At 39.4% G+C, this 21,635-nt stretch overlaps 1 protein-coding gene across 1 annotated transcript in view; it reads left to right on the top strand.

Annotated features, from left to right (window-relative positions):
* Positions 1-21,635, top strand: part of ARMH3 (armadillo like helical domain containing 3) — a 194,564-nt gene that overhangs the window by 151,702 nt on the left and 21,227 nt on the right. Inside the window, exon 24 of the mRNA XM_081268320.1 lies at positions 11,686-11,764. Coding sequence (XP_081124446.1) covers positions 11,686-11,764 — 79 coding nt within the window. The remainder of the gene's footprint in view (positions 1-11,685; positions 11,765-21,635) is intronic.

Below are 21,635 nucleotides of genomic sequence, written 5' to 3'. Positions count from 1 at the left end.
GAAAAGGTTAGAAGGAATTCTTATTTGAGGTTTTATTTTGTTAAATGTTAATCAGCACAGTCTCTGAGGCTTGTAATGCACTGCTGTTAACAGACATCAAGGGAAATTGCTTTTTTTGTTTTTTGAATTGGTTGGGCTGAAGATTCATTGGCTCCATGAAGAAGAAAGCTTTACTACTGTGTGAAATGGGAGTATGTGAGGCAGTTCTGAAGATGAAAAGAAATGTTAGTGTAAAATTAAATAATGCAACCTCAGATGACATTACACCACTGCCACATACCACTCAGTCATACCTTTACCCCTTCTCAGAAGCCAGTATGTTTGAAGGTTTCCCCTTCAATAAAAACAATTATGATAGTTTTTTGTCTTTAATCCCTAGATACCTGAGAATATACTCTGTAGTGTATTATGTAGTATATTACTGAAATTGTCTAAAAAAAGAAAAAGTTGGGGCTGGGCATGTGGCTCAAGTGGTAGCGCACTCACCTGGCATGCGTGAGGCACTGGGTTCGATTCTCAGCACCACATAAAAATAAAATAAAGATATTGTGTCCACCTAAAACTAAATAATAAATATCAAAAAAAAAAAAAAAGAAAGAAAGAAAAAGAAAAAGTTGCTTTAAAAAAGTTCCTTTAGGCCAGGTGTGGTGGCGCACGCCTCTAATCACAGTGGCTAGGGAGGCTGAGACAGGAGAATCACAAGTTCAAAGTCAGTCTCAGCAAAAGCCAGGTGCTAAGCAACTCATTGAGACCCTGTATCTGATAAAAATACAATATAGGTCTGGGAATGTGGCTCAGTGGACAAGTACCCCTGAGTTCAATCCCTGGTGCCCCCCCAAAAAAATATTTTTAGGGCAAATTAGATAGTATGTAGGAAAACAAAGAGGAAAGTTTTACAGAGGAAATGCAACAGATAAAGAAACTGGTACTCAGAAAGAGGTTAGTCTTTTGCCCAAAGCCATATAGCTAGTAAGGGAAGGATCAGGATTTTACCTCAGGATTTTACCTATTTCCTTGCTTTTCCTATTATACATGCAAAAAAAAATGTTACAATTCATGAAAGCAATAGTATTTTAACTGGACCTTCAAGGAAAGGTAAGTCTTAGGCTTTTTAGTGGTGAAGAGAAATAGTATTCTATGTGAAGAGAAATAGCATCCTATGTGAAGACAACTTGGTAAACAAAACCAAGACACCTTAGGCTGGGCATCTGGAATCCCAGCTACTCAGGAGTCTGAGGCAGGATTCCTTTTTTTGTGTGTGTAGGGGGGTGCGGGGTATGGGGGGTTGAATTCAGTGGCACTCGACCTTCTCCTCTCCCCTCCCCTCCTGTCCCCAGCCCTATTTTGTATTTTATTTAGAGACAGGTCTCACTGAGTTGCTTTGTGCCTCACTGTTGCTAAGGCTGGCTTTGAACTCTCGATCCTCCTGTCTCAGCCTCCTGAGCCACTGGGAGTACAGGCATATGCCCTCAGGATTCCAATTTTGAGGCTAGTCTCAGCAACTTATCAAGACCCTGTCTCATAATATGAAAAGGAATGGTGATTTAGCTCAGTGGTAGAGTGACCCTGGGTTCAATCATGAGTACTGCAAAAAACAAAAAGGAAAAAAAATCCAACTTAACATGTTTAACACCCATTTGAGAATAATAGATTCTCATGAGGTTAGAACTTAAGACCCAGACTTTGGGCTGGGGTTGTGGCTCAGCAATAGAGCACTCTTCTAGCACATGAGAGGTCCTGGGTTCAATCCTCAGCACCACATAAAAATAAATAAATTAAATAAAGGTATTGTGTCCAACTACCACTAAAAAATAAAATGTCAAAAAAAATTTTTAAAAAGACCCGAACTTTTTACCAGGCCTAATCAGATTCTTTAATGTAATTCTGGTAGCCTTCAAGGAATAAGTTTAGGGTGAAATGTTCTAAGATTTTATCTTGCCAGTTTATGCCATGATGACTATACCAGTCATATTTCCTTCTTCCTTGAAATGAGAACTACTAGAAACTTTTTTTCTATAAACAAACTTTACCTTTTCCCCCACTTCTGCCTGAAGAATTTACATAGCAGACTTTATAGACTGCCTCCTGCAGATATCTCATGAATGAAACAGTCACTATGTTCTGGTTTTCCAGATGAAACTATTATTTATTTATTGTTTCATTAAAGACCTTTAGATGCCTCTGTCCATAAGATATCACTCAGATCATGAAAAATTGCATCTTTGGAAGATTTGCTATAGATGTGTATTGGTTATAAGGAAGAATCTTCACTTTTAAAGCTCTATTGCTTACATTTTAAATCTTCACTTTTCTCTTAAGCTCTATTGCTTACATTTTAAAGGTTACACACACACACACACACACACACACACACCTTGATCAAGTGGAACATCCCTGCCTCAGCTATCAACTACCCAACACTTGGGAAAAAAGAAGTGTTTTGCAGAATCATGAGTCAAGAGAATAAGTTAAAAATGGACCAAGAAATCTCCAGCTAGTTTGCTACTCAGTCTTGCTAGTCCATCTGTCCACTTCATTTTATTTCAGTTTGTATAAGTGACCCCTGTCTTCAGCAGTCAGAAGTTGACATTAGCATTGGAAGGTGGCCCAGATTCCTGCCCTTAAAGATGCTTTGGGCTCAGAGCCATCCTTCACTGTGGCTGGTTTTAGCAATTTCCCTTTACTATGACATTGTCCCTTTCCCTGTAGGACTTTCTAATTCAGTAGCATTAGGATTAGGAGATCCAGTACCAATACATAATACACTCTTTTATTTCTTACCTCATCCTTTCTACCCCCAAATAACAAATAAATAAAAGCCAAGGTTTATTTTTAGAAGACATTAGATTACTAAAGAAATAAAAAATAAAAAGAACCAGAAAGCTTTCCTTTAGCCCCCTGGTATGACATATGACTTTAAAAAAGAAGAAGAAAAAACCTTACTGTCTTCAGGGACAGTTCTGTTCCTTCTTTGGAGCATTGTTGTTCACTTCTGAACCACCTTATCTCCTAGGATGAAGATAAAATATTATTGTTGTTTTCTTAGTGTGGGAGACTAGCTGATGATCATGGATCTTCAGAAGCAAAAGCTTAATTTTATAAGACTAGACAGAAACCTTTGTAGACTTTTGTTTATCCTTCCTTCAGTTTGTAAAATTGAATCTCCTGATGTGCCAAGCATTTTGCTGAAGACCTAAGAATATATTGATGAGCAAAATAAACTTGGTCCCTGATCTCATGGAGCTTTTAGTCCCAGGTTTAGGAAAGCTGGAGATTTGGCTAGAATTTATATTCTGTTTCTCAATAAGTTCTACTTCAGTATTTTCCTTGGGCCTTTCTTTTTTTTTCTTTTTGTTTTTTAAATACATTTATTCTATTTATTCCTTTGTATATGGTGATGAAGATTGAACCCAGGGTCTCACATGTGCTAGGCAAGCACTCTACTGCTGAGCTATAGTCCCAGCCCCCCTTGAGCTTTTCTTTGGGCCTTGTTATTTGTATTTTTAAGTTCTCTTCGTAATGCTGGATGGTTGGCTTTCTGAATAATGTGGACAGCACCAATGACTGCTTTAAAAAAAAAAACCCAAAACAAAAAACAAGGAAGCTAGCCAGGTGTGGTGGTACATGCCTAGACAATATAGTGACACCTCATGTTTAAAAAAAAAAAAAGAAGTCAAGGGTGTTGAGAATAATTAGAACCAATCTTCCTTTCTTCCTCCCTCATTTTTTTTCCTCCCACTAAGTTTACCCCCAGCGTTCTATTCCAAGAACCAAAACTTGACATCTTTTGCACATGCTGAGCTTTTTTCCCCCCACTCTGAGAACTGGGGGAAATTTCCTTAAATTAAAAGTTCAGGGCTGATGATATAGCTTAGTTGGTAGAGTGCTTGCCTCACATGCACAAAGCCTTGGGTTCAATCTCCAGCACCACACAAAAAAAAAAAAAAAAAAAAAGTTCAGCATTTGGCACTGGCATGGTAGCACATGGTAGCACTCCCAGTCACTCAGGAGCTAAGGCATAAAGTTACAATTTCAAGGCCAGCCTCAGCAGCTTAGTGACAGCCCATCTCAAAATAAAGAGAGACTGGGGTGTAACTCAGTGGTAGAGTACCCTTGGGTTATATTCCCCATATACCCCCAGTTTTTTAATTTAAATTTTAAAAAGAAGTTCCCATGGTGATTATATTACCCTAAGATCTGTAAGTTACATGTATATATCTGGCTTCTTTTCATGGTTTCAGGATTTATGCATGTTTTAGTATTTCATTCCTTTTTACCCATACCTTCTCCTCCTCCTCTTCTTCTTCCTCTTCTTCTTCTTCCTCTTTCTCTTCCTCCTCCCCTTCTTCCTCTTCCTCCTCTTCTTATTCTTCCTCTTCCTTCTCTTCTTCTTCCTCTTCCTCTTCATCTTCCTCCTCCTCCTTCCTCTTCCTCCTCATCCTCTTCATCTTACTCCTCCTCCTCCTTTCTCTTCCTCTTCCTTCTCTTCCTCCTCCTCCTCCTCTTCTTCTTCCTCTTCCTTCTCTTCTCCTCCTTTCTCTTCCTCTTCCTCCTCATCCTCTTCATCTTATTCCTCCTCCTCCTTTCTCTTCCTCTTCCTCCTCTTCTTCTTCCTCTTCCTTCTCTTCTCCTTTCTCTTCCTCTTCCTCCTCTTCTTCCTCTGCCTCTTTCTCCTCTTCCTTCTCCTCCTTTCTCTTCCTCCTCTTCCTCCTCCTCTTTTCCCCTTCTTACTCTTCCTCTCTTCCTCCTATTCCTCCTCTTCCTCTTCTTCTTTCTCTTCTTCTTCCTCTTTTTTCTCCTCTTCCTCCTCCTTCCTCTTTCTCCTCCTCCTTCCTCCTCTTCCTCCTCTTCTTCTTCCACCTTCCTCCTCCTCCTCTTCCTCCTCTTCTTCATCTTCCTCCTCCTCTTCCTCCTCCTCTTCTTCATCTTCCTCCTCCTCTTCCTCCTCCTCTTCTTCATCTTCCTCCTCCTCTTCCTCCTCCTCTTCTTCATCTTCCTCCTCCTCTTCCTCCTCCTCTTCTTCATCTTCCTCCTCCTCTTCCTCCTCCTCTTCTTCATCTTCCTCCTCCTCCTCTTCTTCATCTTCCTCCTCCTCTTCCTCCTCCTCTTCTTCCTCTTCCTCTTCTTCTTCCTCCTCTTCTTCCTCTTCCTCCTCTTCCTCCTCTTCCTCTTCCTCCTCTTCCTCTTCCTCTTCCTCCTCTTCCTCCTCCTCTTCTTCATCTTCCTTTTCTTTTCTCTTCTCCTCTTCTTCTTCCTCCCTTCTTCCTCTTCCTCCTCTTCCTCCTCTTCCTCTTCCTCCTCTTCCTCTTCCTCCTCCTCTTCTTCATCTTCCTTTTCTTCTTTCTCTTCTCCTCTTCTTCTTCCTCCCTTCTTCCTCTTCCTCCTCTTCCTCTTCCTCCTCTTCCTCTTCCTCCTCTTCCTCTTCTTCATCTTCCTTTTCTTCTTTCTCTTCTCCTCTTCTTCTTCCTCTTCCTCCTCTTCCTCCTCTTCCTCTTCCTCCTCTTCTTCTTCATCTTCCTCCTCCTCTTCTTCTTCCTCTTCCTCCTCCTCCTCCTCCTCTTTTTCCTCCTCTTCCTCCTCCTCCTCCTCTTCTTCTTCCTCTTCCTCCTCCTTCCTCCTCTTCCTCTTCTTCCTCCTCCTCCTCCTTCCTCCTCTTCCTCTTCCTCCCAGGGCTTCCTGTTGCATGTGAGGCAAGTACTTTACCACTGAGTTACACCCCTAGTCCCCCTTCTTTTTTATTTTTTCTATAACATTGTTGTTGATCTGCTCCTCAGTTGATGGACATTTGTGTTATTTCCATATTTTGGCTATTAGGAATAATGATGCTTTGAACATTTATGTACAAGTTTTGTGTGTGGACATATATTTTTATTCTTTTGGATATATTCCTAGGGATGGACTAGGTCATGTGATAACTCTGTTTAACATTTGTGGAACTGCTGAGCCACTTTCCAAAGAAGCTGTGTCATTTTACAATTCCACCAGTCATATAGGAGATGCTAATTTCTCCAAATCCTTGCTAACACCTACTATTTTTTTTTTTTTTCACTATGCTAGTGTCCGGTGGGTATGAAATGGTATCTTATGGGTTTTGGTGTTTGTTTGTTTTTTCAGGACCAGGGATTGAACCCAGGGGTACTCAACCACTGAGCCATATCCCCAGCCCTATTTTAGTACTTTATTTTGAGACAGAGTCTCACTAAGTTGCTTAACACCTAGCTAAATTGCTGAGGCTGGCTTTGAATTCAAGATCCTCCTGCCTCCGCCTCTGCCTCTGGGGCAGATTTGCAATGGCCTTATGCCTGGCTATCTTATGGTTTTGATTTGCATTTAAAATCCTTAATGACTAATGTTGTTGAGCGTATTTTCACATATATCAAATCTTTTCCTCCTTTAAATAATTAGGTTACTTTCCTTTTTATTGTTGAATTGTAGGAATTCTTTATATATTCTGGCTTTAAATTTCTTATCAAACAATGGACTTGCAAATATTTTCTCCTATTCTGTAGGTCCTCTTTTCACTTTCTTGATGGGTTTTTGCCACACAAAATCTTTTAAACTCAACGAAGTCCAAATAGATCACTTTTTATTTTGAAGCATCAATCAGGTTCATTTGCTTCTAGGCTGTGGTCATCCCTGACAGTAAACTCAAACTTCACCCTCTGAGTGTTTCTCTGAGTGAAAAACATATTTGACAAAATGTTTGGTTATAAAATTCTTTTCCACCTTGGATTTACACCAAGCTTCAATCTTTTTTCTTTTCTTTTTTAAAAATATTTTTTGTAGTTGTAGATGGATAGAATGCCTTTATTTTATTTGTTTACTTTTATAATAACAAATATATGGTGCTGAGGATCAAACCCAGTGGTCACGCGTGCTAGGCAAGCACTCTGCCACTGAGCTACAGCCCCAGCCCCCAAGCCTCAATCTTTTTTTTTCTAATATTTTTTTTTAGTTGGACACAATATCTTTATTTTATTCATTTTTTTATGTGATGCTAAAGATCCAACCCAGTGCCTCATACATGGGAGGCAAGTGCTCTACCACTGAGCCACAACCCAGCACCCCCAAGCCTCAGTCTTAACAGACAGATATTATGTCTGCTCCTCTTGTTATTCTCTAGAAAAATTAGTTTTCAGAACTCTTCTCCTGACCCATTTCTATCCTGTTTGATTTATTCACTCATTGAATATTTATTGAGCACCAGCTGTGTGCCAAACATTTGACATTGCTTTTCCAGGTTTTTATTATAGTATATACAGTTACATAAATGTTATATATTTATTTTATATATCATATAAATATTGTAAGAACCCTCTCAAAGTTTAGTCATTCTTTCAGCAAACTTTTTTTTCCCCCAATACTTTTTTAGGTTTCAATTGAACCTTGATGCTCTGCCACTGAGCTATATCCTCAGCCCTTTTTATTTTTTATTTTGGGATAGGGTTTTGCTGAATTGTCCAGGCTGGCCTTGAACTCGAAGTTTCTGCTTCAGCTTTCTGAGTAGCTGGGATTATAGGAGTGTACCATTGCTCCCAGCTTCTTTCAGCATACCTTTATTATATGCCTATAATGTACTATTCCCAGATACTATGCTAAGTGTGATTGTTACCACTTTTTCCTTTGGTGAGATACATGGTTTGCCAAGAATCAGAATAACAAATGGTCAACCAGCCAAATTATTATTTTTCAGGCATGGTGGTGCACACCTATAGTCCCAACTACTTGTGAGGTTGAGATGGAAGGATTTCCCAGGAGTTCAACACCAGCCCAGGCAACATAATAAGACCATGTCTTATTGTGAAAATAAAATAAAATAACAAGCTATGATATTTTTTAAGCTTCTGCCTTATTACTATTATTACTTGCATTATATAAAATGGGTCTATAATTTTTTTACTATCAATGGATATCATATTAAAAGGAAATGTTGATTTCTGTTATGCTCTGTCATGCACACACATTTTTTTTTTTTTTTTTTTTTTTTTTTTTTTTACGGAGGAGGGTACCAGGTAGTGAACTCAGGACCACTGAGCCACATCCCCAGCCCATTTTGTATTTTATTTAGAGACAGAGTCTCACTTAGTTGCTTCACGCCTAGCTGTTGCTGAGGCTGACTTTGAACTCTCAATCCTCCCATCTCAGCCTCCAAAGCTGCTGGGATGTGTGCCACTGGCATGCACACACATTTTTTTAAATATTTATTTATTCTTTTAGTTTTCGGCGGACACAACATCTTTATTTGTATGTGGTGCTGAAGATTGAACCCGGGCTGCACGCATGCCAGGCGAGCGCGCTACCGCTTGAGCCACATCCCCAGCCCCACATTTTTTTTTTTAAGAGAGAGTGAGAGAGGAGAGAGAGAGAGAGAGAGAGAGAGAGAGAGAGAGAGAGAGAGAATTTTTTTTTAATATTTATTTTTTAGTTCTCGGCGGACACAACATCTTTGTTGGTATGTGGTGCTGAGGATCGAACCCTGGCCGCACGCATGCCAGGCGAGCGCGCTACCGCTTGAGCCACATCCCCAGCCCCATGCACACACATTTTAATAAACTTTTTCTTTTGGAATAATTTTAGATTTATAAAGAAAAAGAAATTGATACTATACTTCATGTACTTTATTTTTAAAATTTTTAAAAATACCACACATCTATTTCATGAGTGTTTTACTACATTTTTTGTTAAAAACATTCCCGCAATTTGTGAGCATGCAAAATAAAATATAATAAGTACTCTCAAAAAAAAAAGTGCAATGATAGTGTACAGAGTTCCTATGTACCCCCGGTCTACTTTTACTCATCTTACATTAACATAGTATATCTGTCAACAAAAGAAACTGCATTGTTACATCACTGTTAACTAAAACTCTGTATTTTACTTAGACTTCACCAGTTTATTTATTAATATTCTATTTCTATGTACAGGATCCAGTCCAGGGTATCATGCTGTATTTAGTTGTTATATCTCCCCAGTGTCCTCTAGTCTGTGACAATTTCTCAAGTCTTATTTTTCAGGACATTCACAATCTTAAGGAGGACTGAGATGCTGTGGAATGTCCCCTGCCTGGATTTGTCTGATATTTTTCTTATGTTTAGATTAGGGTTATAGCTTTTGGAAGAAAACAGCAGAGGTGAAGTGCCCTTCTCATGATATTATAATAGGGGTTATGTGAAATTCCCATGATATCACTGGTGATGTTAACCTTTATCATTTGATTAAATTAGCATTTGCTAGGTTTCTTTACTGTAAAATTACTGTTTTGTCCTTTTGCTATCCTAAATAAGGCACTAAATCTAGCTCTTCCTTAAGGGTGGAATTTAAACTTTACCTCCTATAGGAGAGAATATCTACACATGTTACTTGAATTATTATATTAGAAGGATTTGGTTTGGGTTGGGGACGTAGCTCAGAGGTAGAGTGTTTGCCTAGCATTTGCAAGGCCTTGTGCTCAATCCCCAGTACAGAGATTGAGAGAGAGAGAGAAAGACTTGGTTCTTTTACCCATTTTCTTAATCATTTATTTATATCAGTATGAACTCCTGTGAAACCTTGATTTAAAACCCAATATTCTTTCTGCTGCACCTGGCTAGAAATGACAAGAATTTATCCCAAGATATTGGTTTCAGGGAAATATATTTATTTCAGATTTTAGACATTTTTGAGGTGGGGCTGATAAGACTTGGTAACCTTGGAAGCTAGGGAGCGATGCAGCAGGAGTGTTTGAAAAATGATAACTCAGATTTTGGGTTGAATGGTTGGGATTAAAATTTGGGGTTGAACTGAATGCAGTAGTGCACACCTCTAATCCTGACTACTCTGGAATCTAAGGCAATGAGAATCACAGATTTGAAGCCAGCCTCAACAATTTAATGAGACCACATCTCAATATAAAAAATAAAAAGGGGGGCTGGGGTTGTGGCTCAGCGGTAGAGTGCTATGTGAGGCCCCGGGTTCGATCCTCAGCACCACCTAAAAATATAATTAAAAATAATAATTGAGGGGCTGGAGATGTGGCTCAAGTGGTAGCGCGCTCGCCTGGCATGCGTGTGGCCCGGGTTCGATCCTCAGCACCACATACAAAGAAAGATGTTGTGTCCACCGAAAAAGCTAAAAAATAAATAAAATTCTCTCTCTCTCTCTCTCTCTCTCTCTCTCTCTCTTTAAAAAAAAATAATAATTGATTGGATAGAGAGAAAGGATGGGAGAGGAGGGGAGGAGTAGGAAGGATAGGAAGGGCAACAGAATAGAATAGACAATATGATGGATGTATGTACATTCCATGTGTGTATTATATGTCAAAATACATTCTGCTGTCATGTATGACTAAAAAAAATAAATCGTATGGTAAAAAAGTAAAATAAAAATAAAATAAAATAAAAAAATAAAAATAATAATAATAAAGGTACAATACCTTTGTGTCCAACTACAACTAAAAAATAAATATTAAAAAAAATAAAAAGGACTTGGGCTGGGGTTGTAGTTCAGTGGTAGAGCCCTTGCCTCGCGCCTGTGAGGATCTGGGTTCAATTCTCAGCACCACATAAAAATAAATAAATAAAGAGATTGTGGCCATCTACAACTAAAAAAAATAGATAGATAGATAGATAGATAGATAGATAAAAAGGACTGTGAATGTACTTCAGTGGTGGAATACCTTGGGTTCAATCCCTAGTAATGACCAAGGGGGTGGAAAACAGAGATTAAAACTATATACTAGGGGCTGGGGATGTGGCTCAAGCGGTAGCGCGCTCGCCTGGCATGCGTGCGGCCCGGGTTCGATCCTCAGCACCACATACCAACAAAGATGTTGTGTCCGCCGAGAACTAAAAAAAATAAATATTAAAAAAGAAATTCTCTCTCTCTCTCTCTCTCTCTCTCTCTTTCTCTCTCTCTCTCCTCTCTCACTCTCTCTTTAAAAAAAAAAAAACTATATACTAAAAAGTGTGAACATTGTTTGTAGCCTTGATGAAGGTAAGTTTCTTGAGAGATTGTATTTAGCCTATATATTGAACCAACATTCTCAGAGTCTTGTTCTCCCAAGTCAGAGCTGAGAAAAACAACTTCCCTTTCTTTTCTTTTCTTCTTCTTTTTTTTTTTTTTTTTTGTAAAGAGAAAAAGTTTATTATGTATTTTTTTACAGTAGAATGCATTTTGACATATTGTACACAAATGGAGCATACTTCTCATTCCTCTGGCTGTACATGGTGCAGATCACTCCAGTAGTGTAATCATACATGTATATAGGGTAATAATGTATTGTCTCATTCCACTGTCCTTCCCATCCCCACTGCCCCACCCCTTCTTTCACTCCCCTCACAACTTCCCTTTTTTATTGAAACATAAGGGCCCTCTGGCAGCCAGCACCCTTGGTCCTGTTTCTTATCTGAAGGACTCACATGGTTTTTCTTTGTTTAGCTTGTTTGGTGGTGGATTTTTCTGCTTCATTTGCATAGCGGAGATGCTTGATTCTGTCCTCTAAAAAATTATTAAACTCTTCCTATTCAAAGTTGTTAATTCACTTCCATTTGTAATCTCATGATTAGTAAGAAGACAATTACCTTCTGACAATCACTCCCATGATCTAGTATCTAGTACTCTAAACCAGAAGGTACTCAATCCTTATTTTTAACCAGTTTATCCTCTTCTCCCATCTGGTACTATATTAATTTTAATTCTTTGTTTCAGAGCCATCATCAACCACTTTAACCCCAAAATTGAGTCCTATGCTGCTGTGAATCACATATCCCAACTGTCCGAGGAGCAGGTAAGCCATTACTCTTCTCAGAGTGACCTAGTTGGTGGCTAGGATCAATCAGTTGCCTTCTCTATGGTGGCAGGTGATTCTGTGACTGAACGGGAATGGGGAATGGCAAGAGCCAGGCCGTTTGAGAGGAATTAGTACAGGATTGCTTGATAGTACTTAAAATAGCAAGTAATATCTTCTGCATTTGTGCCATCTGCACGGTTTGTTTAATTACATAGGAGAAATATGGTTGAAAATTTGGTGAATTATTGTTTTAGAGTGGGTGATAAATCATTACTTTTTAAAATCTTAGAGTCATTTTTGATTTTTGAAAGTAAGAAATGAGATCTTAGAAATGTATAAAACTGCCAATTAGAAAAACCCTTAGTTCAGCTTAATTTGAAGCTTTTGGGCTTGTTAAAACATGAGCCCTTTTTGGGACAGATTTTCCTTAGTAATTGAGTTCCCTTTGCCTTGAGCAATTATTTTCTGAGCAGGCTGTTTTATGGTATGGACTGAGATGGAAATGCAGAGAGCTTGTGTTTTGCTTTACTTGAATCTGGCCTGATTTCCCCTTCTCCCAAAGTGCCTGCACTCAGCTCTACATTATATAAAAGTACAGATGGGGCATTAGCATGGCATAGGGTTGAACCTGATGTTTCATTCTGAGACACTTGAGTCCATTTTTAAAAGCAGAAAATAAGATATCTTCTTCACATGATTCCCCTTCCTTTCTTCTCATCCTTCTCCCAAGTTGGAGGGGCCAGGGTATGGATTCCAAGCCAATAAGAAGACCACATATGCTCCTTTCTCCCTTGCTTGCCAATGCATCATTGTACCCCTTTTCTGAGCTTCTTCCTGACAGGACCAGCCAGCAGCTATGGTATGACCATGTGTTCAGTGTTCCTAAAAGCTATTCAGTTCACCCAGTGAAGCACAAGGCAAGTTTTTTCCTAACAGACAGCCTTCTCAGTATTCCCCAGTGCTTCTTTCCTCAGCCAGATGGCTAGTACTCTATTAGTCTGTCAGTTGTTCCCTTTGACATATTTGTTCTCTTTTGTGAGGCCAGCTGTGCGAATCCATCCTCACATTTAAAACTCTGTTATAAATGGCTTTTATTTTTTTTTATTTTTTTCCTTTCTGCCTATGGAGCAGTCCGGAGTCCTATTCTTTGATGCTGTGCTCTCTGTGAGGTGCTTCCTGATGCTGCTATCTTTTTCTCTTGGACCCATTTGTGTCAGTTTCTATGTCATTTTTTATGCAGAAGAATGCAACACCTTGAATTCTGAACAGTGAGAAAAGGGATGACTTTCCTACATCAGTGAGCTCTGGTTAGCCTAAAAGCTTTTTTAAAAAATAGGAAGACACATTTTCACTGTCAGCCACGTGCAGCATTCATCCCTAGCAGCTTGGGAAGGTCAGGCTGAAATCTTTCTCCAGCAGAAGCAGCCACAGACCAATAATAAAAGCTCATTCTGGTGCATGAGACAATCTGGAAAAGGATGATTAGCAAGCACATGTCCTCACCCTCCTCCAACTTCTTTCAAAGTTAAATGAAGTGATGAAAGTGCCTCTCAAAAAGAGTCCATGAGCCAGAGATGAAGTGAGTCCTGTGGAGAGGAAGAGGACCTATAAAAGAATGGGAAAGTAAATCAACTGATAATAATTACTTGCCTGCTGTAATACAAGATATGGTGCTGGGTAGTAGGGATCAACAATGAATAAGTATAGTTCTTTCTGTCATGGAGTTTTTGTATACTTAGGTAAACCTCCTTTTAACATTCCTTTTCACTTGGGGGTTGGGGCAGGGAGGGTGACACTATTCTGGGACCCTTTTCAAAACCACCCTTAAAATAGCTGTTGCTTCTGTTCCCTAACTGTCTTTGAAGAGTGCTGAATGACAGACAGCATTATAGTGTACTTGTTTTTATTCTCAGCACCATCAGATTAGAGTTATTTGACTGCCTTGCTTATCTCCAACATTATTGGAGCACTTCTCTCCCTTCACTTATGAACATTAATGCTAATGTCACTTAATGTTAAGAGTATTCGCAGCTTTTCAAAGAGCTGGCTTTGGCATGTAGTAGGGCCCTGCAGCTGTTAGCCACAGAATGAGTAAGAAAAAAATTAAGAATTTTATTCCTAGTAGATTCTAAAGTACTCCTAAAATAAAACCTAAAGACCATGGATAGGTGTTAACTGGAATTTATAGCACTTAGCTAGTAGACAATATAGGGCTTTTTAAAAACATATGCCTGCCCAGCTTGCCGTTTTCTTCTTGCAAGAGATTTGTTTATTCTTGATTCCTGATGACCCCAGATACATTTAGCCTCTCTTCTAAGACATCAAAGGCTATACATTATTGCTGATTAAATAAAGCCCAGTCTCTCACAGTAGGCTTTCTTTTCAAACATCCAGAAGAGAGAGAACAGTTTTCTGTCAGTTTTCATTGACTTCAAGGAGTGCAAATTTTTTTTTAATGAGTTAATGCCCTTAGTATGACTCAATAGTCATGCATTTTCTAGCATAATAAACTGCAAGCATTTTTATAGTGTATATGCAGACATTTTATTTGTCTGTAAAGCTTTTTCATTTTGACTTGTTTTTTTTTACATGTGCTAAAATGTACACGACAAGAAATTTACCATTTTAAAAATTTTAAGAATACGTTCAGTGGCATTAAATATATTTACACCATTGTGCAGCCATCACTATTTGTCTCTCTAGAACTTTCTCATCCTTGTGTACTGAAACTCTTTAGTCATCAAATAATAAACACCATTCTTTATGATCCTCAACAGGTAGCCACTGTTGCCATTAAACAATTTGACTATGCTAGGTGTCTTAGTGGAATCATATATTTTGTGACTTCTTATTTCTTGTAGCATAGTGTATTCAAGGTTCTTCCGTGTTGTTGCATGTATCAGAATTTATTTTTTTAAGACTGAATAATAATTTATTCATTGCATTGATGGACATGTAGGTTGTTTCCACCATTTATTTATTTATTTATTTATTTAGGTACTAGGGATTGAATCTAGGGCATTCTACCACTGAACTACATCCCAGCCCTTTCCATTATTTTTTCAATTTTGAGATGGAATCTTTCTTCCTTTTAATGTTTTTAGTTGTAGATGGACACAATATCTATATTTTTATGTGGTTCTGAGAATTGAACCCAGTGCCTCACACTTGCCAGGCAAGTGTTCCACCACTGAACTACAATCGCAGCCTAAGATAGGATTTAAATTGCTGAGGTTGACCTCTAACTTGTAATCTTCTTGCCTTAGCCTCCTGAGTAGCTTTTATTGTAGGTATGCAACATTGTGTATGGCTTGTTTCCATCTTCTAGCTCCTAGCCGCTGCTGCAGTCTTAGGGATTGAACCCAGGGCCTCACATTGGTAGGCAAGCACTTTACCGCTGAGCTACATCCCCAGCCCATCTTTCTAGCTATTATGAATAATAATTTTTAAAATTTTCAAGGAAGTTCAACTTGTCTGTTTTTTTTTTCTTTTGTTGCCTGTACTTTGGTTTAATATCCAAAAAATCATTGCCAAATCTGGGGTCATGAAACTTTTGCCCTATGTTGCCCTATGTAAGGACATTTTGACCTGTGCTTATATTTAACATATCTTTATGAGAAAAGATTAAGAGAAAAAATGATTAAGAACTTTTCCAAGAACTATGAAACTACTCTCAGTTTTACCCTACTGGATTTGGCTTGTTTCTACCACATCTTTTAAAAAGTGGACCTTCAGGGGTTGGTGGTATAGCTGTATGAGAAGCCCTGGGTTCAGTCCTCAGATCAGAACCACAAAAAAAAAAAAAAAAAAAAAAAAGGGAAAAAAAATGTCCTTCAGGCCATTTTCTCACTCTCAACTAAGATTTAGCTCCTTTCTCTCTCTATATGGCTCATTGATAAGTGTCCATCCGGGGCTGGGGATGTGACTCAAGCCGTAGCGCGCTTGCCTGGCATGTGTGCGGCCCGGGTTCGATCCTCAGCACCACATACAAACAAAGATGTTGTGTCCGCCGAAAACTAGAAAATAAATATTAAAAAATTCTCTCTCTCTCTCTAACTCTCTCTTAAAAAAAAAAAAAAAAAGAATGATAAGTGTCCATCCCTATCTAGTTTGTCTTGGTATGCCAGGCAAACCTGATCATCAAGGAATAAGGATTCCTAAAACAATAAAGCTAAGCTAAGATTGGAATATTTGGAATGCATGGCAATATCAGTGGTTCTCTACATAAGGAACTTTGAGTCTACATTGATTCCTTCCATTCCTAGGTCTGCTTTCCTTCTGGTTCCATTTATTAAGGGCCTAGCCTGAGCCAACCTCATTGCTAGCTTGCTAGCCAAGTGATGAGACATAAGAGGCAAGCTTGCTTTTTAAATTGTGGTTAAACACACACACACACACACACACATCACATCAAAATTTACCATCAAAACCATTTTTTTACCGTATAGTACAGTAGACTTACAGCACACACATGGCTGTGCCTCAGCTCTCTAGGATTTTTCCATCCTGCAGAACTGAAACCCTATACTCACTGAATAACTCCCTTTCCCTGTTCCTCTTTCTGCCCTGGCAACCAGTATTTCACTTTGTAAGAGTGTACAAATCTATCTTGAAGCTAGTTTTCCTTTCAACTCAATAGTCCCGGAGCTTGCTAAAACTTTTTTTTTTTTTCTTTTTTGGTGGTACCAGGGATTGAACTCGGGAGCCCTGGACCACTGAGCAACTTCCCCAGCCATATTTTGTGTTTTATTTAGAGACAGGGTCTCACTGAGATGCTTTTGCTGAAGCTGGCTTTGAACTCATGATCCTGCTGCCTCAGCCTCCTGAGCAGCTGGGATTACAGGCATGTGCCACCAAACCCAGATATTACTAAAAACTTTTTTACATATAAATTTAGTAATTTTTTTGTGAAGATCAGAACAATGTTCTGCTGGTACCCTCCCCCTCGACCATATGTCATAGGACCATAGGACAGCGCAACCAGATTCCAAGTTTTCTACATTAGGGATTTTGATGGAGTTTTACTTCCCTTTGTTTCTTTTAAATTTCCTCCCTCACTAGAATTTGCACTTTGGATACAGAGGAGGCCTGTTGTATAACAAAGGGCATATCTTCATAAGTATTATGGCAATGCAGGATATTGTTGAAAGCTGCTAAATATTATTTATTTCCATCTATTAGTAATCTTCCTACATCTTTTTATTTTATCCTGATCCTAAGAGCCATTACAAATCACTGTTGGGTGTTGGAGATCTAAATGAAACCTCACTTTATTTTCTAAGGGATGAGTGAGATACCAATAAGAGGAAAACCCTAGTTTGTGAAGCACAACATTGTTAGGTGTTCTGGGTGGCATTCACTACTGTAGAAAAAAATGCACAAAGATCTTGGGGGAAAATCCTAAGAGCTTAAAGCCTTATGAGGGAGTTAGGGATGTAGCTCAGTGGTAGAGTGCTTGCCTAATATGCATGAAGCCCTGGTTTTCATCCTCAGCACTGTACATCGAGACAAAAAAAAGTTTTATGAGGAAAAGTGAGCCTGAGGCTTCAGCTTTAGAGATGTTGGCCCTTGGTGTGTTAGTAAATGTTTAACAAGCACTAGGGAGGGTGAGTGTTGAGAGGGGGGCTGATGGGTAGTGTTGGGTATTTGTGTTCCCACCACTATGGCTAATGTGAAGCCAGCTGGCTTTCACATGAACAGTCAGTTCTCATAAACCAAGCCTGTGTGAGCCAGCTCCAGCACACTACTTGTTGTTAAGGAAGCTGGGAGAAGGTCTGTGACACTGTGTGGCAGGGTTTTCTGAGCAGAAAGTGAATATAGTTTACTTTTTTCACTGGAGCCACCTCTATAAAAAGTATCTTCAGGTTTACTTTGGATCTTAAATAGGATTGAGGCCTGTGAGCAGCCCACTCTGAGAGCCCCTGTGATGTTTTCTCATTTTAGAAGAGGTCCCTTACCATCATGTAAGACTGCCTTAGAAGAGACATACGCTAGAGGGCAGAGATTTAAAGACTCCCATGATGGCTGTAACTCAGTTTCCTGTACTTGGCATCACATTTTTCAACAACAGTCTGTGGTCCTGAACTATCTATCCGTAGCCATGTGTGATTGTTGTTGTGGGAATGCCAATTGAGTGTGAGCACATGACACAAGTGTTGACTGACTGATCCTGCCCCCTGCCTTCCTTGTTGTATTTGTTTAGATTCTGGCATTTCTTTCTTCTTCTTCTTCTTCTTTTTTTTTTATTTTCATGGTATTGGGAGTGGAATCCAAGGGTGCTCCACCACAGAGCTATATCCCAGCCTTTTTTTTTTTTTTTAAAGAGAGAGTGAGAGGGGAGAGAGAGAGAGAGAGAGAATTTTTAATATTTATTTTTTAGTTCTCGGCGGACACAACATCTTTGTTGGTATGTGGTGCTGAGGATCGAACCCGGGCCGCACGCATGCCAGGCGAGCGCGCTACCGCTTGAGCCACATCCCTAGCCCCTATCCCAGCCTTTTTATTTTTTATTTTGAGACAGGGTCTTACTAAATTGTCCCGACTGGCCTCAAACTTGCAATCCACCTGCTTCAGCCTTCAGAGTAGCTGGCATTACAGGAATGTGCCACCACAATGGGCAATTTCAATTGAGCTGTTTAGCAGGAAAAAAAAATGGCATTAGTTGTTTGTTCCCTAGATTTGTTAAAGCAAGAAAGAAACAATGTCAGAGGTGTTTTCCTGTAAGCTACTTATCCTTCTAATGAACTTTATGTCAGCATCTTGAGAAGGTCCACATAAGAGGGTCAGCTGATTTATGTGCTGCTAGGTTGACCTTTCTTACTTAGACAAGGTCAGCTGCACTATCAGGGACCTTAGGGGAGAAAGTATCTTGGATTTGAAACAGATGCCAATAAATGAAACAATTCATAATTACAAAGTAGGCAAATTTATATGATTTATTTACTTAATTTTTACATTGTCTATTTGGGACAGGTGTGATTATCATTTTATAGCTGAGGACACTAAATAGACTGAACAGTTTGCCCAGGGTCACACAGCTGCTAGTGTTAAAATAATGAGAACCTTGGTCAGTCTGACTCCCAAAGCCATTTTATCAGGCAGAGTCATGTGTGACAATGTGAGTCTGTCTAATATTCTGAAGGAAGTAGTAAGCCAGGAAAGCAGAAAAACAAGCAGAGAGAGAAGATAACAGGGCTTATTCCTGGGGGATGGGGTAAGGTCCTAGATTGAGACAGGCCCATTCAGTTGAGAACAGAAAGTACCAAACACAGGCCTGGAGAGTTTGCCTGCCAGCTGGGCAGAAATGCCTGAGAAGAGGATCCTGGCACAGTATGATAACTTTACTAAGTAAGAGAATAGTCTTTTTATTCCATCCAAATATCTCAGAAAGGGCATTGTGAGAAGTAAAGCTTTTCCTACACACCAAAGGGACGTGGTGACTTTTTTCTTTTTAAATTTTTACTTAATAGATAATATATGGTTCGAGATTGGATTTTAATTGTTTTTAAAGTAGTAGGTCCATTTTGTTCATGAGGCAAAAACTCTCACAATTAATGTTTCATTGTCAAGCAGAATGAATACAGAGGTCACTGGTGGAGAAGAGGTCAGCTTATTATTCATCTCTGTCATTGTTAGCATTTTCTCCAATTAGGTAGGAGTTTTGAAATGACTGTCACATGAACTTCTGATCTCCAGGCAACTGTGAAGTTTCATTGGGAGCACACAGGAAGAACAGTGTTAAAACTAGTAGGAATTCCAGTAGGTACTTTTCAGCTTTTGAAGAGGTTATAGGAGATGGCAGTCTTTGCTTTCTTGCTTAGACTTTTTGTTCCTATTAGATAGGCATATTCAAGTAGGACTTCTCTTTTCAGTTTGTTTTTTAGCCACCTCTTTTCTTCCAATAGATCTTTGGAAAGTTTGTTTTATTTCCACTACAATCTCTTCTCAAGAAGTGGCTCAAATTAAGATGTGGTTGCAAAAGCATGGTTTGCCATCTGTGGTAATATCAGGCTCTAGTATCACTGTGCAAACTTTTATCTCTCTTATAAGCTTTGTGAAAATGTTTTTTGCTAAGTACCATAACAGTATTTTGACTTTTCATAGTGATCCTGCTTGAAGGATGTTGCAATCTTGAAATGACCTACCCAGCTAAAAAACGAAGCTATTCATAGCCCACAAATGGGATTTCTGTTAAGGATCCTGTTTGTTAGGGAGGGATAGGTAAATGAGGCCTGGAGAGGAGGCAGAGACTTCATGTTGAGTTGCTAGTGAGTTAGCATCAGAGATAGTGTTTCTACTCTCCCTCTCTGAGATGTGATATGTTTCCAAGGAAAGAAACCTCAGGTGGAGAGTGCAGAGACATTAGCCTCTTGATTGGAGCTAGGCAGAGTGCCCTGCCTGCAATAAGTCGGAGAAGGAAAGGGTCTGATATGAATTTGTATGTGTCGTGTTTCCTATTACCTTGGTTGCCATTTAGTGTGATCGGATGCCTTTGTTGTACAAGTTAGGGCCCAGTGTGTGTTGGATCTGTAATTAGTGTAAAGAAAAACTTCACAAGGGGTGTCTCGGGCTTCAACCAAATAAGGTTGGGGTAGGGGGTGACAGCCCAGGGAAATTAAAGAAAGTCACTGTTACTACTCCTTGAACCAACTGATAGCCTCTCACTAATTACCCACTGTGAGGTTCATTATCTGGTCTGCCTTGCTGAGGGGCAAAGCTTGCCTGTCAGATCAATAAATCTCAGGGCAGTAGAGAGCTCTGTGATAACTGGCCTGAACTGAGAGAACTGGCCAGCTTAAATTGGTTCGGAAAATTGGGTTTGGTCCTGAAGTATAAGAGATGAAAATAGAAAGGGGAAAGAAAAACACCCCTCTACACGCACACATGCACACACACTTCTGCATATTGTATGCAGAGAAGCTATATAGAAGAAACAGCTACCTTTTAAAAAGCAGGTCATCACCAGGTATGACCACACATACCTATAATCCCAACCACTCAGGAAGCTGAGACAGGAGCCTTGCAAGTTCAAGGCTTTCTGGGGAATTTAGCAAGACCTGTCACAAAATAAAATTTTTAAAAGGGCTGTGATATAGCTTGGTGGTAGAGCACCATGAATGCAGTCCCTAGTACTGTGAAAAATAATCGGGGAGGGATACTGGGGATATCTCTCAGTGGTAGCCCACTTGCCTAATAGCATGAGACCTTGGTTTTAATCACCAATAGCAGATCGTCTTTCTGGAATCTGAGGTTTATGTTTACCTTTTGGATCATTGTTTCCAAACAATTATATCCAGTGGTGAAAGATTCAGGAGAAAGATTCAGGTTACCTTGGATAAGAAGTCACTGTAAACATCCAGTGGAGGGAGAGATACTCACTCAGTGCAAGTCTGTTGTTTTGTTACAGGTTGCTATTTATTCTACTTCCTGTGCTGTTGGCTATATTTTGGGTTTTTTGTTTGTTTGTTTTGTTTATTTTGTTTCTTGGTGGTGGTGGGAATTAAGCTCAGGATTGCTTAATCACTTAGCCATACCTCCAACCCTTTTTGTCTTTTATTTTGAGATGGGGTCTCACTAAGTTGCTTAGGGCCTCACTAAATTGCTGAGGCTGGCCTTGAACTTGAGATCTTCCTGTCTCAGCCTCCTGAACTCCTGGGATTACAGCTGTGCCCCACCACTGCTGTGTTCTTTTGATGGTTTTTGTTTGTTTTTTAAGCCACATTGAGCTAAAGTGTTCTGAAAAAGAACCAGTTCTACTGGGCCTGTAGATTAGTTTTAGGTGGACACGGTATCTTTATTTTGTTTTTATGTGCTCTTGTAGATATCTCTCAACTGGTGTATTTGGAGTGACTACATCAGCCCCCACCTG

The sequence above is a fragment of the Spermophilus citellus genome, assembly GCF_964194105.1.
Source record: "Spermophilus citellus genome assembly, chromosome: 15".
Lineage (NCBI taxonomy): Eukaryota > Metazoa > Chordata > Mammalia > Rodentia > Sciuridae > Spermophilus > Spermophilus citellus.
The sequence above is the reverse complement of the archived record's forward strand: the minus strand, read 5'-3'. Positions and strand labels throughout refer to the sequence as shown.